This window comes from Anabrus simplex, chromosome 11 (assembly GCF_040414725.1).
Source record: "Anabrus simplex isolate iqAnaSimp1 chromosome 11, ASM4041472v1, whole genome shotgun sequence".
NCBI classification, from domain to species: Eukaryota; Metazoa; Arthropoda; class Insecta; order Orthoptera; family Tettigoniidae; genus Anabrus; species Anabrus simplex.
The window spans coordinates 88,700,563-88,718,709 of NC_090275.1; the positions used below are offsets into that span (position 1 = coordinate 88,700,563).

An 18,147-nucleotide genomic window follows, 5' to 3' on the forward strand; every position below is an offset into this window, starting at 1 on the left:
TTATAGGATTATATAGAGCCTATACAGGAGAAGCAGCATGGGGAGATATCCGTGAGAGACTTCAGTTGGAAAATAATTATATCGGCAGGACTGACCACAAATATAAAATTAGAAGGAATTTTAGCAGAAGCGATTGGGGTAAATTTTCATTCATTGGGAAGGGTGTGAAGGAGTGGAACAGTTTACCAGGGGTAGTGTTTGATCCTTTTCCAAAATCTGTACAGATATTCAAGAAGAGAATAAACAGCAACAGAGAAAATAAAGGAAATGTTAGAGGGCATTCGACCAGTGCAGGTTAATATAAATAAAAAATGTGTGTGAATAAATTAATTCCATCTCCTGGTCTAAGGAGTTGGACAGCCAAAGTAGGGGACTGCCTGTAGGGGTGAAGTACAGTGGGGACTTCGAGGGCCCTGGGACCGCTACGGTAGCTTAAAGGCCCTTCAGGAACTCTGAAAAGTGGTGGCAAAAGGGGCTCTGGTTAAGACGCAGCAGGTCGTTATGCTACTTAGGTTCCAGAATGGGTAAAAAAAAAAAAAAAGTAAATAAATGCAATGTAAATTTTAATCTTATACCAGTTGTACAGTATCATTTGTAGTAATCCCACATACTGTATATCAGTTGAATATATTTGTAAGTAGTACAGGAGATATTATAAGTAGAATTTTGTAAACAATATAAATTTATTAAGGATGAGCTGTGTGTTTAATAGAAAAAATTGTTAGCATAAATTGTATAATATTGTATTATAGGAAAATTTTCTTCTCTTGTTAAGTTAATATTTAGTGCTTGACAATAATGTATTTAAGTGTACCATTTGCCACCGAGGTAGACACCTCATTTGCAAATAAAGAGATTTGATTTGATTGATGTTCCTTTTTCAATTATCTTGGGTTGGTCAACCACATTTATTAACGAGTTTTTCTGAGTTGTTAATTACCTTATATTATAGGTTTTTTTTTTTCTTTCTTCTCTTCAATGGACGGTTTTATATTTCAATGAAGTTGTTCTACTTTGGGTATCAAGATTAAATTATTTTAACCTTCTTAAGAAAATATTTGTTGTTCTTTCTTTCACTCATTTTATGTGTTCTGATATCCAGTACAGTGGTTTATTTAATTATCCACGGTTTGTTGTGACACTTCTCCACTTGTGAAGGTAAGTTTTTCTTGTTTTGTTGTTGTTTGTGTGGAGTGTATTGTGTCAGTTTGTGCTTCCACTTGTTACTGATGAACTGGGGCAGTAGTGTAACTGCTAGTTCATATTTTGGGCTACCGTTACGGTAGTAGTTGTGTGTTTGACTATGTAACGGGTCAGTATTTAAAAAAAGGTGATAAAAAGGAATGTAATAACTACAGAGGGATCACCCTTATTGCCCATGTAGCTAAGTTATCAATGTTAGACCTGATCTTTACATTAAGACATATGATGGAGAAAAGATGGCAGTTTGGAAAATAAATAGTGATAACATTTATTGACATTGAGAAAGCTTGTGACAGTGTGCCAAAACAGTTGGTTTGGGACACATTAAGGAAAAAGCAAGTTAACAGAGTGGAAGTGCAAATGATAAAAGCTATGTACAAAAATTGTGTTAGTAGTGTGAAGACTAGTGTAGAAAAAACAAAATGGTTTAAAGTTGAAACTGGCCTCCATCAGGGAAGTGTACTATCCCCCATACTATTCATAACAGTCATGGATGAAATTCATAAGAACATTAAGCAGAGATTGGGAAGACAGGCAACAAAACCATATTGTTTGCAGATATGGGGTGTGGATGAAATGGAAATGCAAAAACAAGTAGATGTATGGAATCAAGGGATAGAAAAATTTGGGGTCAAAGTAAACACAGAGAAAAGTAAAACAATAGTAATAACAAGGGGAAGGAAGGAAAGAAGGAAGAGGAAAGATAAAACTGAATGGTAAAATTCTGGAAGTGGTTAAAAGTTTCAAGTACCGTACATGGGAAGTGTGATCACTGAAGCTGGAAAGATAACCGAGGAAATTGGGAAAAGAATACAACAAGCAAACAGCTTCTACCAGAGTGTAAGGGGTATTTGTGGAACAAAGGTATCCTGAAGAAATGTAAGAAAGTATTATATTCAACCTATTGAGCCCATACTAACCTATGCAGCTGGATCGTGGACTACAACAAACCGAGAGGAGAGTAGAATACAGGCAGCGGAGATGAAATTCTTAAGAGGTTTCGAGGGCAAGATCAGAAAGGAGAGAATTAAAACTGAAGAGATAAGGAAAAGGACAGGAATCTTGAAACTTCAAGACAGGATAGAAACAACGAAACTAAAGTGGTACGGCATATGATAATGGGAGAAGAGATAGTGCAAACAAAAAAAAAAAAAAACCTTTTCAGAGAAGTTAACAGGACACAGACCATGAGGAAGACCCCGAAAGAGGTGGACAGATTCAGTGTGGGAGTGCATAGAGAAGAGGGGAGGAAAACAGAAGATGTACTTAAAAAAGGAGAAGAGTGATGGAGAGACAGGCAGTGATGGAGGTCCTTGATTTACAACCCGACCCAGGAAGCTGGAAATGAAGATGATGATGATGATGATGACTCTTAGACATTGAATTGGAGGTTACACTCGACCATGTGCGAGTGTGAGAGCCGCCATTTTGAATCGAACTAAACTTCGACCAACTCGAGTGATTGAGTCTAAACTCAAAGGTGTAAGTTTCAACATTCTCACCACCTCTGCATGCTTAAAGATGCTTAAAGTCAGTCCACTTTCTCAGAGATTTTCATTTTGTCTTCATTAATAAGGAATTTCACGACATTTTCTGTATCCATAACTAGGCTACCGCAAAACAAATATGCACCATGCTAGTCATCTTCACACGATTATGTTTCAGATCCAGATATGGGCTATCACGTGACAAATGTTTGCTACCATTCACTGTACCACTCAACACAAAATCAATTCCTAACTTCTGAATGGAATACGAAATCCAAGCAAAAACAGGCTAATTGTGTTATTCAGCAATCTCACTGCTAACCGGCAAGCAAAACTGAACATTCCTGAAGGCACTTTGAATTTACAAGTTGCGAAGCAGGAAAATGTGTTATTGAAGAACGCACCAGCAAGGTTTCACTGTATGTGGTACACTCAAAATAAAAGTGAGCTGGGAGAAGTGGTGTAGAATACTTGCCTTCTAAGCCTAAGTTGATGGGTTCGAGCAGCTTAGTAGATTTATTAGCAGGCAAAATAACTACAGGGGGACCAAATTCTAACAAAATTCTCTGAAAACCATAAGAGTAGTTAGTGGGACATAAAACCCAAACATTATTATTATAAGTAAGAATGAGAATCCTTTCTAGTTCATTATTATGGTAGTTGGGATATTGTATGCCATCTTCACTTGCATAAGTTATACAGTGTGGTGCTTGCGCTAGAACAGGTCACAAAATTCTCCTGTTGGGGATGTATTATCCTATGAAAAACAGGTGTAGTAGCATGGAGATCAAGAGGAGGATAGCATTGAACAAACAAATGGTCATCAACAAAAGAAATTTGCTGGCAAGAAAGCACATGGACATTCAATTCAGAGAGCGTTTTGCGAAATCCCGTGTCTGGAGCATGCTGCTATGTAGAAACAGCTCAAAGCTTTTGAAATGTGAGCCTGGAGACAACTCCTGAGGATTAGCTGGATGGGAAGGAGATACATTGAAGACATTCTGAACAAAATCAAAGGCATGAGAGAGCTACTTGCGATGATGAGGCAAATGACAGCCATATTCCTAGGGCAAAACTTGTGACATAACAGCTTCCTGACAAGTCTAATTGAGGGAGAGGTTCCAGGAGAGAGGGGGCGAGGAAGACCAAGGACCTAGTACTTTCAAGATGTGATGCTAACTCTTCAACCGAGCTCGATAGCTGCAGTCGCTTAAGTGCGGCCAGTATCAAGTATTTGGGAGATAGTGGGTTCGAACCCCACTGTCGGCAGCCCTGAAGATGGTTTTCCATGGTTTCCCATTTTCACACCAGGCAAATGCCACGGCCGCTTCCTTCCCACTCCTAACCCTTTCCTGTCCCATCGTCGCAATAAGACCTATCTGTGTTGGTGCGACATAAAGCAACTTACTTGCTAACTCTTCGGTATACCACCTGCCATGAGATAAAGTATGAAGGTGAAGAAAGGGAATTGTGGTTGTGTTAACAAGTCATCGCCATTAGAAACTAACGTGGTAGCATTGACAAGAAACGAATAATAATAATAATAATTTATTTTATATGCCTTTTTCCTTCCTTCAGTTATTTGTTCTTAAGATCTGTGTATATCATAAGAATTCATATCACTATTGCTAGCATGTCTTCTCAGTAACAAGAAATGTCTGTGCGTGTTCTCATACTGGGCCTGCTCCTCCTTAATATAAGGGGATTAGTGAGAAATGTTGCCGGCGAGTTGGCCGTGCGGTTAGGGGCGTGCAGCTGTGAGCTTGCATCTGGAAGAGGTGAGTTCGAACCCCACTGTCAGCAGCCCTGAAGATGGTTTTCCATGGTTTCCCATTTTCACACCAGGCAAATGCTGGAGCTGTACCTTAATTAAGGCCACAGCCTCTTCCTTCCCACTCCTAGGCATTTCCTATCCCATTGTTGCCATAAGACCTATCTGTGTCGATACAACGTAAAAAAATGTGAAAAAAATTGTGTGATCATAAAATGAGCAAAATTGTTTTGTTTTTAGGTATTCCTGCATCCTTCTTCTGTTAACTACTCGGTGACGCACTTCACCAGCCCCTACCTTGTATATCAGGAGAAGGTGAAGACATCCCGTGTGTACATAAGGGACTGCTCCATGGTCCCTATCATGCCCCTGGTGCTCTTCTCTGGTTGTGGACTGCAGGTGGAACTCAACCAGGGTGACTTCCTCTTGTCTCTGGCTGATGGCTGGATTAAGTTTCTTGTGGATAAACATGAGGTAAAGAACGTGACCCTGCACGATGTTAGTTTAATACTGCTGTAGTATAACACTTCCATGCTCACGTTGTATACAAGGAACTTGGTATACAGTAACACAACATAAAGTTTATTGCTTCAATAGTTTTATACAGTATTTACAAGAAATATAATGAAACTTGTCTTGAAGCTTGATTGATTGCATGCAGTTAATGCTGTTATTAAATGATAGACTGAAAGTCTGTGGCACAAATATATATTTACAGAGAGAGAGTCCTATATACACATTAACACCTATCTTGAGGAGATAGTCTATTCCACTGGGAAATGTCCTTGGATAGTCGAAAACTATCTGCTGTGGGATAACAAGGGTAACTTGTAGAGAGAGTCGCGTTAGTATAATGCTAGTATTGGACTTAGGCTTGCAAGGAACTTGCGTCAATATCTTAATTCGCAGAATGCTAAGATAATCGTCGGAGCACTGGTGAGGACTTGGGAGTGTAGCAGAATGCTTGACTCAGGGCTCGACGTGGCTACGGGAATCAGGGAAGATGAGGCAATGTCCGGAGGTGAGACCTCACAACCAGCAATCTGTCCACCTGTTCAAGAAACATTTTTAAGAGGAATGCCTCCGTGTTTGACTTGCAGTGTGGTCTGGTCGTTGGACACTGGGGTAGTCCTCGGTAAGGCGAGGAACGTCGCTCCTTATATAGCACTGGCTGACGTCACAGACGAGCATGCCAAGCGCAGTGCAGTCCTCTCGTAGGCTCTGGAAACATCGGTGATGCGGCGGGTTGCGGAGCTTGTAGGCGCGGAGCTTGAGCGCGGAGGACACACACAACACACATCTCTGTATTGTCAGTGCTGTATTTAAGTCATGTATAGAAAGATAGGAACATCAAAAGGAACATATAATAGAGAAAACACAATGAAAGATCAGTGTGGAAAGAGAAAGAAATGGAAAGAAAATGCAAGGAACCAGGACAATATCCACATCTTCATACACCGCCTTCTTCAAATAGATTTATTAATCTGTTCAGGACATCTTTCTCTGTGCTTCGAGTGTCCAGTGGAGGTGTTCCTTTGCCCGTGTCATACATTGTGCCTTGTGACGGGAGTTGCTTCTGTACCCCATTGGCGAGAGAATGATTCTGGATGGTATAGCTGTTACTCTTATGATCTGAGCTAACTGACGGCGACCCTTGTCCTCAACTCTTTTTTCTCCACAACTGAATCCCACTGTCAGCAGCCCTGAAGATGGTTTTCCGTGGTTTCCCATTTTCACACTAGGCAAATGCTGGGGCTGTACCTTAATTAAGGCCACGGCCGCTTCCTTCCAACTCCTAGGCCTTTTCTATCCAATCGTCTCTCTGTGTCGGTGCGACTTAAAGCCACTAGCAGAAAAAAAAGAACATGCCATGTCGTCCTATTACATTCACCAGACCAAGCACAGCATCATTTTCCCACTGCATCAGCTGTGTGTAATTTAATTGCTCACGAGTGTATTTTATGGAATCTCTATATACAGTATAACCCCAATCTTGCTCGGCTGCAGTTTATCATAAACTCACATTTAATGCAAGTAATTTCAAGTCTAGAATTTTTTTACTTAAAGGAAGGTAAAGAAGCGAGAATATAATTAAAGGAAATGGAAAAGAGGAAATTAAAATTTATTGGACATATCATAAGACACAACACTATCATCACTAACATTCTTGAAGGGAAAGTGCTTGGAAAGAAAGGAAGAGGAAGACCTAGGATGAAGTATTTGGACAACATCAAGAAGAGGTTAGGTTATGACAATTACATGGAACAGAAACAAATAGCCAATGAAAGAAGAGAGTGGTTGCATCGAAAAGGCATTAGCCTTTAGAATATTGATTGAAGAGCAATATATTTTTATACTTGATTCAACATAATTCACATTAGGGTGGAACCTGCATTTAGTGTAAGGAAATGTTGAAATGTTCAAGTATTTGTTACTATTCAATATGGTTATATAAAGTTAAAAATGTACAAGAAAGACATTATAAGCCGGTTAAGGATGAATAGAGAATTCTTTGTTCTTGAATAGCGACTGTCACAGATGGAGTAAGACTGAAGAATGACAATGTCAGATTGTTCAAACACACTGCTTTGCTTGCATGTACATCTGGGGATGTTGTGATACCACCTTCGAATTTCGATGTTCCAAGATTGGCACGTGCAATTTTATGAGCAGCCTTGTTCTTCACTTTCATCTGCCTTTCATCAATTTGAGTTGTAGGCGGCAAGGGTGGTAAGTGTTACTTCACAACTTTCCATACAGCACTATGTTTGCAACTAATTCGTCTTTGAGGTCTTGGTACATGGTGAGCATCGGTCAGTTTGCGTTGCCATTGTGCCATTGTAGTGCAGGATTAAACGTAAATCATTTTCTCCTTCTTTGTTTGTCCTTTGTTCCTAGATTTTATCATCTACATTCATCTTATTTCTCTTTTCTTGTGTTTATCTGACTTTTTTTTTTTTTTTTTCAATAACTGCTGGAGTGGAAACAAAGCAGGACTTAAAGTTTCTGAGTATTTAAACAAAAAATAAACATTCCTAAGCTGAATGGGAATAACACCCAGGACCTCCTGGTAACAGGCAGGCTCACTACCTAAAGGACAAGGACAATCTCCACAATTTCAAACAAATGGGATCTTTGTTCATCAATCTCAGTTCTTCCATATCCATTTCTTTTCAATCACAACGAGCTCATTTCTGGCGTTATTTTTGGTTCCCAGCTTCATTTTGTAATATCTGAAGCCATTTCTTTTCAGTTTTGACTTTGTTAATTTATAACTGTTAGGTTCTTCAGTCTACCAAAACTAATTACGGTGAACCTCGTTAAGTCGTTTCTGCAGGGGACAACAAAAAAGAACGTGTTACACAAAAAAACATACTGCTGAATATACGAATAAAAACTATGCAACAGGGATATGGAAAACTAAATACAATTTTTCCAACATTAGGCCTACAGTGTAAACTATGTCTACCATATCTAAAGATGAGAGGAAAGTATTAAAAGGAGTGAAAAACCTGAGAGAGCAAATATGAAAACCTTTTCCGCTGGGGCTTATAAAATAACAAGTGCAGTGAAAGTGGTGAAAAACACCAAACAAATATGAAGACATGTGCATGGGGGCCAATAAAAATATCAAAGTATTATTTCTTTCTGAAACAAATATTAGTAGAAGCCTTTTATTTTGGAGCAGTGGTGTTATTAAACATTATTTTTGGGTCACAGTCTTTGACAATGAATTGGAGGTTACATTCGACCATGTGTGACTGGCAGGAATGATTTTGAATCGAACAAAACTTCAACCAGCTTGAGTGATCGAGTGAAACTCGAAGGTGCGAGTTCAACATTCACGACCTCCGTGCTTTTAGGTGCGGACGCCAGTCCCCTTTCTGACAGATTTTAATTTTGTCTTCATTAGTAAGGAATTCCACGACTTTTTCCATATCCATAACCAGGCTGTTGCAAAACAAATATGCATCACATTGGTCAGTTTCACACGACTGTGTTCCTAATCCAGATGATAGTTATTTGCTACAGTTCACTTTACCACTCAACACAAAATAAATTTCTAACTTTTGAATGGAATCCGAAATACAAACACAAATAGGCTCACTGTGTTATTCAGCAATCTTGCTGCAAACAGGCAAGCAAAACTAAACATTCCTGAGGCTAACGGCTTGCTTCCTGAAGGTGCAACTTATCCTGTGAGGTTTAGGAGTTCAAGGTATTTTCCCGTTATCACACAACCGTGGCGACAGCTCTTACCTGAGAAATCAAGTTTCTTTCACAAGGGATGACATTTTCAGGGCTAGGAAATATGTGATTGTACTAAGCGGTAACATCGAAAAATTCGTGATCGATAAGTGAGGTATTTTTATATAGATTTAATACGACAAGAATCAGGACTTCAAATTTACGACGTGTCAAGCGGGAAAACATGTTAATGAAAAACATACAAATTAGGTTTCATTGTATGATTAATCAATTTTTGAATTGACTGAAAAAAAAAATCCATCAGATTCTATCATATCACAGTCAGGAACTTTTACCTGGATCTGAGGACTGATTCAAGGTCCACTCAGCATGTATAAGAACAATTTAGAAGCTACCGTATTTCACGGCATAATCGTCGCACTTTTTATACCAAAATTTTCGAAAAAATTGTAGGGTGCGACCATTATACGATGAATATTTAATACCAGTATTTGTATTACTCAAAAAATGTATTTATAACTAAATTGTATTTGATACAAATTTAAGATGCACGTAATATTTGCGTTTATACATCAAAATAATTAAAATAGTCTAAAACAAAATTTATAATTTTTCGCAACAATTCGGCGAACGTTTTTCCAACCTGAAAATTAAAATGAACGTATTAAGTTAATTGTCATTAATCTGAGTATTAAAGTTAAAATATTACACTTGCAAAAAATTATCGCTTTGTTGTGAAATGCGGACTTACCGGTACGCAATTTATTTCAAATCTACGGTGTCGCTATCGCTGGTTTCGCTATCTGATGCGCCGTCCTCACCTCTGTCAATACCAGTATCAGATTCTTCGTCTCCATGCCACACTGCGTCATCTTCGGAACCGTCTAGTGCATTCGAAATCCCAGTCCTTTTGAAGCTCTTGGAGACTAGTTCAGGTGGTATAAGATCCCAACTCTTCTTCACCCACGAGCATAACAAGTCCAAGGGTGGACGCCTGATATTTCCGGCGGGCGTCAATTGCTGATCGCCGCTCATCATCCACTCGTTGTAAAATCGACGTAAGTGGTCTTTAAAGGGTTTATTAACACATACGTCTAGTGGCTGCAAAGCAGATGTTAGGCCACCAGGAATGGCTAACTGTCGTGTCTTATTTGTAGTGAGAATTTGCTTCACTTCGTTCACGAGGTGACCTCGGAAACTATCTAAAACAAGCAGAGCTGGTTGTTTTAGTAGTGCACCAGGTCTTCTATTCCACACAGTTTTAACCCAGTCCAGCATGAGTTCTACGTCCATCCAACCCTTTGGTTGCACTCGTACATGAATTACACGGGGAAACTGTATATTCTTAGGCATCGTTTTCCTCTTGAAAATGACGTAAGGCGGCAACTTTCTCCCGTCAGCTGTAATGGCTAGCATTGCCGTGCATCGCAACTTCTCACTACCGCTGGTTTTCATTAATACACTCCGTGATCCTTTTAGCGCAATAGTGCTGTTGCGAGGCATATCAAAAAAGATTGGAGTCTGATCGGCATTACCGATTTGAGAAAGCAAGTACGAAGTTTCCTTGCGCAAACATATGACAAATCAGAGAAAATTTACAATCTTGTCCGTGTAATCAGCAGGCAACTTTTGGCTTAGTGTTGTTCTCCTTCGCACTGACAGATTGTGTCGTCGCATGAACCCCTTAATCCACCCACGAGTCGCCTTAAACTGAGTTACCGGTATGTTGTGTTTGCGCGCTACCTCCTGTCCCTTAATTTGTAACATTTCATATGATACACTGCAGCCATTGTTACGTATTTCACTGACGTACCTAAACACTTCTTCGTCAATTATAGGAAACTTCCCTGTTTTAGGACCTCTAAACGCGCGTCAAGAAGGGTTTGTGCTTTTTAGCTTGTTTTTTACTTTCCGCCAGTCACGCACCAACTTTTCACTTACTGAAAATTTTCTTTCTGCAGCTCTGTTCCAGTGCTGTTCAGCGAAGGCAATTACGCTTAGCTTGAAGCCCGCAGAATAGTTTCTATATTTACCCATAATCGCTTATAAATGCTTCACACGTTAATGTTTTGCGATATAAATGACTTTCCGTAATTGTTCACTATTAAAACAAATTATTTCTGCAAACACCCCAAACACAATTAAAAACTTAAATTCTCACGCACACATGTCTACAGTAATCACGTAAATCTGAAACAAATAAATGCATCTGTGATCTGTCCATTCCAGAGCAGCCAATACTGTTAGGCAGCAAGGAAGCATGCAGCAATTTATCAGTTTAGCTCGTTGGTTGCGACACACCGGAGCTCTAGCTAGCGCGGTGTAGATCTACTGTATAGTTGACTGTATTCCGAGACGTCAGTAACAAACATTCATTTTTTTCAATTTCTTTTAAACCTACGGTAATTAGGTTAATATTTCTTCCCAGTTATTGATGATTTTACATTACATTACTGACGAGTTTATAAAATAAAACTTTAATAGCATTGGATAATAATTATCTTGACTGCTTGGATAAAAGTTTTCATCCCATGCCCGGACACTTATGACGTAGTAGTAAGATAAGAGTCTAGCGATGACAACTGAGACATCGTAAATAATTCGGCTGACCGTGAGCTGAATAATTCCGTGGAAATCTGCGTTATCGTCTTGGATTTCACTTCGTGCGCAATAACACAGGAGCCGGCCCCATGGTGTAGGGGTAGCATGCTTGCCTCTTACACGGAGGCCTCGGGTTCAATTCACGGCCGGGTCAGGGAATTTTACCTGTATCTGAGGGCTGGTTCGAGGTCCACTCAACCTACCTACCCGGTATTTCCTGGCGACGTTGCCGATAAGCGATAACTTACAGCCTTACGTATTTCAAATGGGAACTCATAATATGTAGGTGGTGAATAAATAGTACACTGTCTCGCGACCACGTTGTCAAACTGCCGATAGCCTACCGGTAAGCCATGCATTGTACATATACCGGTATTATTTATTTATACGTTGTGCAACATGTCGCAAACGTGACTGTGTTGCCAAATTGCCCATAAACCATACACGTATTTAAATTGCGCATTCATGTGCAACTTACGTTGCAGTTCCATTTACCTTTTAACCAGATTAGTGAACAAAATTTGGACGTGCGACGATTATGTAATTAAAGGTTTAAAGTCCGATTTTTGTATTGAAAATAAAGGATGCGACGATTACGCGGTGGCGACGATTATGCCGTGAAATACGGTATTTGACAGCAAGGTAACAGCTGCAATCTGGTGGTGGTGATGGTTATTGTTTGAAGAGAAAGGATAACTAGGCTCACTTAATGCCAATCAGAGGAAGGAGTGAAAGAGGTCTGATCCTTGGCGACAAAGGGCAGGATAATGAGACTCCCTGGGCCTCGCAAACAGTACCAGCTGAATGCAAAACTAAGATGGTCCCTTATGCAAGTTCACTGCCGATCACTTTTCCAGTACTTGCTCTAATTATCGCAATGATGGGACGTTAACGCCAAGGTCCATAGACATGCCGTGGGCATTCTTTTGTGAGATACTCATCATCATCATCATTTCCCTTTATCCATCTGTAGCTGGGTAGGGGCAAATATGGTCCCTCTCCACTTTCTTTGGTCTTTCCACCATTCCTCTTCCAACACTGTGTCCCAGTCCAGGTTTCTTTCTATAATACTGCGTTGGATTGTGTCCTTCCATCACAATCGTGGTCGTCCACAGCCTCTCCTTCCTTGCATTTGCATTTCCATCACCTTTTTTGGCATTCTTTCGTTACTCATTCGCTTTATGTGCCCAAACCATCTTAGTCGGCTCTTCTCTATTCTATCATTAATTTTTTCCACTCCAGTTTCTTCCCGGATTTTCTCATTCCTTATTTTGTCTCTTCTACTCTTCTGTATCATACTCCTCAAGAACTTAATTTTGGCTGCTGTATTCGACTCTCATCCTTCTTTGTCATTGTCCAAGTTTCTGCTCTGTAAGTTGTTATGGGTACATAATACATCTTTGCTTCCATTGACACATCTTTGTCCCATAACATGTTTCTTACACTATGATAGAAACAGTTTCCAGCTTGAATCCTCTTACTAATCTCAGCATCCAGTCGAGCATTCTCCATTAACTCACTCCCTAGGTATTTGAACGTCTCCACTACTTCCAGGGGCTTGTCTGCAAGTCTTATCTGACATTTCCCTTCTTTCTCCCCTCTCGTGATAACAAGAGTTTACTCTTTTCTACACTTATTTTCAATCCACATTATTCGATCTTCCCATTCACCACATCCAATATTGTTCTTGAACCTTCATGTTGGATAATGTAAGCTACCCTTTGATAGTGAACAGATAATGTGTGACTTTTACAACATGATTTAATTTGGATGGTCACAAGACTATGCAATTTCAACTAATAACATGGGAAAACTATCAGTTGTGCTGACCTTACAAAACTTTTTTCCATGAAGGATAGCAATAAAGTATGTGTGTAAAGAGGATAACAGTGCACAGCATTTTAAAACAATGTGTAGTATTTATTGACGATGAAGAGAAATGGACCGAGTACTTGTGTTCATATTCAACTTAAATAACAAAGTGTGAAAAACTCTAAACACCATTAGTGTTGCCATTGATGCTTTCATGGCCCGTATTTATAGACATGATATAGGATTTTAGGCTTATGACATGTCAAGAAAATAAGGTGAAATTCTTTACGTTTCACAGAGAACTTTGCTCTGCATCATCAGAAGAAAATCTTGACTGTCCACAAGAAAGGCTTCTTAAACAATGAGCTTTGAACTTAGATGAAAAAAATGAAATGTCGTATGGCTTTTAGTGCCGGGATCTCCCAGGACGGGTTTGGCTCACCAGGTGCAGGTCTTTCTATTTGACCCCGTAGGCGACCTGCACATCGTGATGAGGATGAAATGATGATGAAGACAACACATACACGTAGCCCTCATGCCATTGGAATTAACCAATTAAGGTTAAAATCCCCGACCCGGCCGGGAATCGAACCCTCTGAACCAAAGGTCAGTACGCTGACCGTTCAGCCAACGAGTCGGACTTGAACTTAGATGTTATAATAGAAATGGAAGTGATACGTTCATTCATCACCAGATGGCTCCCCGAATGCGGTACAACACTAGCGTTTGAAGTGGAAGCTGACAGAACCATCAGAAACAGTCTGAGGGTCACATAACATAACAGGTGTATGCAACATATGACATTGACACAAGCCCGGAATGAAACATCTGGCGATGAGGAACGTACGAATTTGGAAAACACCGAAACGAAATAACAATAGTAAATCCTTAATGGCTGGCAACCATGTATTACTTAATTGATAGCCAGTGTCCCTGTTGAAATTGTTAGGGTTTCTACGTATTTCCACAGCTTCCCGTATAATCCTGGACCTGTAGTGTCTAATGTGAGTAAGAGCTGAAGCGTCATGGAGCATGACATTATGACCCGACATAGAGCATGACCAGCTGTTGCTGTTTTGTCTGGCTGGTTGAGACGAATATTACATTCATGTTCCTTGATACGGGTACCAATGGACCAGTATGTTTTGCCCAATGTATACCTTACTGCAATTTCGTGTATCCCAGGATGTAAAAGTGGGGACAATTTGTCTTTAGTTTCACCCAGACTGTGAGCAATTTTAGTGACGGTGCCAAACACGATTCTCATATTGTGTTTGCGGAGGATCTTAACAATTTGATCTGTGGTGTTGTGAATGTAAGGCAAGAAGGCAGTTCCCTTCACTTCTTCCTTCTGTGAGCTTTGCTTGGTTGTTTCTCTGGGATGCAGGGCTCTATGAATCTCGTGGACAGTCGAGATTTTCTTCTGATGACGCAGAGCAAAGTTCTCTGCGAAACGTAAAGAATTTCACCTTATTTCCTTGACACTGCGTAAGCCCAAAATCCTATATCATGACCATTAGTGTTGTTCAGTGCACCCAAAAAAAAAAAAAAAAAAAAAAAAAAAAAAAAAAAAAAAAAAACTCAGCAGCTAAAAGTCCAGTATTGCTAGAATGCAAGCAGTAGTCAGGAATGAGGTAAGCGTACGGGTCAATAGTAGCAGTAAGATATTCGTAATGTTCTTTTACCCATAATTACTGCTGTGCTTTATTTTCAGTTTTAAGTTATGGCATGCTTTATGCCATTGTTTCATTTCATAAGTTACTCAGCTGATTCTAGTTATCTGTCGATCAACCGATCAGTCGTAGACTATCTTGTAGCGAGACCATCAATGCATCGTTTAATGTTGCTACGGATTTCCTATATCGCTGTTGATGCTGTCAATTGTTTCACGTTCAAGTGGTGTGTGCTTTAACCCTTTAACCGCCAACGTCCGCTTGATCGGGCGTTCCGGAAAAAACTACTTTCCGAGTTATTTATTTGTTTTAATGATGTATAATACATGTTTTGAACTAGTATTGGATTAAATAAGACTATATACAACAAGTTTAGTTGAGGAACTTGCTTCCGAGTGGCTTGGTGCCCAAGTGGCAATTCAGCTCCCGCGGGCGGGTAACAAACCCCTTACTCTTTTACCAAGAAAAAAAGGGAACGCAACTGTTCCATATTCAGAAAGATTAGTACTAGTCAAGGTGGTAAATGGAAAAAAGAGCAGATAAATTTGTAAACAGTGTAAGAAGGGTGTACACCCTTTGTGCCTCCCTAAGCACATTTGCTAGAACACGTCATAAACATGTGTAAATATTAATACCTAGTTTCTTGTATCATATTTTTAAGGCAAAAAGTGAATTTTTGAGTGTTAAGTTTGTGTGAAATAGACATTAGTAATCATGTTTTTACTTAAAACGAACCAGAAACTGCAGCATTTGCATATAATGTAAGATTAGAAAATTTCACATTAATGTAGTAATAATAATAATAATAATAATAATAATAATAATAATAATAATAATAATAATATATTGTAACTGTAATGTTGTACATATGGCTCTATATTTTTATATGTGGCATAGGAAACACCACCTCTCTAAAATAATGCCATTTTTTATAGTAAAAATATTTTTTTCTTAACTTTTTCTGACCACGAAATACTTTTTTTTTCAAAGAAAGGAAATATTTATTTGAATTATCACTTCATAAAATAAAAATTTATAAAACAAAGGTGCAATAATTTACATCAATAAGATGCCCGAAGCATTACCTTCAAAACAAAAAAATGCCCATCCAATTTACATAAATTGAACAGAAGTTATTACGAATAATTTACTGCAAGGTAAAAAGTGCTCATTAGGTCTTGCCGGTATAGGACGTGGACACCGCGTATGAGGCTGGCAGTCAGAGGGTTAATATGCCTAATCTTTTCATTACAAATTTTTCCTCTCATAAAAAGACATACCCTAGATTTTTAACTGGAAAAGTATATATCTGTTACTTGGATATATATGGTATTATCTCTCTCTGTATTTGACTTCATTTCAATCTTTATTCAGCAGGAGTACCCAGAAACAGTTACTGTGATGCTTGTTGTTTTAAGGGGCCTAAAAAAACAGTTACTATCACTTCAAGAGAACCTGTACTCTAAAACCAAGTTTAATGTTACTTTTTCTTTTCCCCCAGGTTGCTGAGCTACTGCAGTGTATCCGTAATGAACTTGTTAAACTTCTGGAGGAGAAAATTGAGGATCCTGGTCTGAATTTGTTAACCCATGAGCGAGGCAAAAAGATCATCAATACTATTGTACACCTGGTAACACGTGAATAGCTTCTGTAAACCGTTAACCACTGGCAGAAGAACTGAATGGAATTTATTCATCATGCTGATGTATTGTTAAATTGAGATGTTTTACTCCTCCTTCCATTGTGGCAGTGAATTGCCAACGTGGGACTCTCTCTTCCTCCTCCCTATCACAGTTATTGAAAAATAAATTTTTAACTTGAGTGTTTTATCTGTGCTGGATATTAATTATTCTATCCCTCTCACATGCATCCTGCCTTGCCTTGAACTGTACCTTATTCTTTTCTTTTGCTAGTGGCTTTACGTCGCACCAACACAGATAGGTCTTATGATGACGATGGGATAGGAAAGGGCTAGGAGTTGGAAGGAAGTGGCTGTGGCCTTAATTAAGGTACAGCCCCAGCATTTGCCTGGTGTGAAAATGGGAAACCACGGAGAACCATCTTCAGGGTTGCCGACAGTGGGATTCGAACTCGCTATCTCCCGGATGCAAGCTCACAGCTGCGCGCCCCTAACCGCACAGCCAACTCACCCAGTGTACCTTATTCTAGGATGAAGTTTTTACCTTACAAGTATCATGTATCATATTAGCCCAATAACAGTATGCCAGTGTTTTCTTATGTTAAAATGTACTAATAAAAAACAGTAGTTGTCGTATATGTACATCCTAAAGACCAATGTTTGTGAAGGTCTATATTAGTGATATAAAGAATGCACCAACACCGTGCTTTGGCACGGAACGAACGGTGACAGCATTTTCAGTGCCAGGAGTACTGTGTGAAAAAGAAATATGCTAGGAGTTAAATATGAAGGTCTGAGCACATGAATGTTTTCCTCCTGAGGTGCCTTCTCCCAGTGAAGGTTGACAATCATTCTGGTGTTTTGAACTTTGATTGCCAGGCTGAGTGGCTCGGACGGTTGAGGCGCAGGCATTTCGACCCCAACTTGGCAGGTTCAATCCTGGCTCAGTCCGATGGTATTTGAATACTCAAATACGTCAACTTCATGTCGGGAGATTTACTGGCACGTAAAAGAACTCTTGTGGGACTAAATTCCAGCATCTTGGTGACTCCAAAAACCGTAAAAGTAGTTAGTGGGACGTAAAACAAATAACATTAATTACAGTAATTTAAAACAATTAATTCTTGTTCTTCTTTTTTTTATGATTGCGCAGGCTCACTTTAGTCAGTCCATCGTTCAGGTCTCTTTGAAGGGATTGTTCGGGCTTTGCTCCCAGCACTGGCGTAGCCCCCGCCCCCCCTCCCCTCCAAAATGTTCCCAGAAACTAGAGCGAGGATCAGCCGTTGTTTTTCGTACGGTACAAACAACTTTAAAACTTACACTGAAATGCTAAATTAACGTAGCGACAAAGAATCTACTAGCAAGGCTCAGTAGGGCCATACATAATTCTCCATATTTGTACTGCTTGAATGAAAGGAAACCATTTAGGATTGTGATGCGCAGGGATATTTCCCTGTAGAGGCCTCAATATTGGGTATATAACCGTGTGTTGACAAATGTCAAGAGATGAGGAAAAGGGCAATTAGCAAGGGATTACTCAGTAGGGGGCCGGAACGTGACCACCAAGATAACGGGGGCCACAGCCAGAAACAGTTGCAAGCTTACAACATCGTATCAGCGTTTTCACATCTGTTCCAGGAAACAACAATATCCTAGGAATCCTGGGCTTGTATCGTGGTTGAGAGATGTTCTGTATTTGAGTTGCAACGTTGGGAAGACTGTAACAGGATTGTGAGCTACACGTTAGTTCCT

At 39.6% G+C, this 18,147-nt stretch overlaps 1 protein-coding gene across 2 annotated transcripts in view; it reads left to right on the forward strand.

The window, feature by feature from the left end:
* LOC136883441 (putative ATP-dependent RNA helicase DHX57) overlaps positions 1–16,577 on the forward strand; it is a 194,387-nt gene extending 177,810 nt beyond the window's left edge. For both annotated transcript variants that reach the window (XM_067155731.2, XM_067155732.2), the window contains 2 exons: positions 4,702–4,935; positions 16,258–16,577. In XM_067155731.2, the coding sequence (XP_067011832.2) occupies positions 4,702–4,935; positions 16,258–16,401 (378 nt within the window). In that variant the 3' untranslated portion in view covers positions 16,402–16,577. The remainder of the gene's footprint in view (positions 1–4,701; positions 4,936–16,257) is intronic.
* The last annotated feature ends 1,570 nt before the right edge of the window (positions 16,578–18,147 follow it).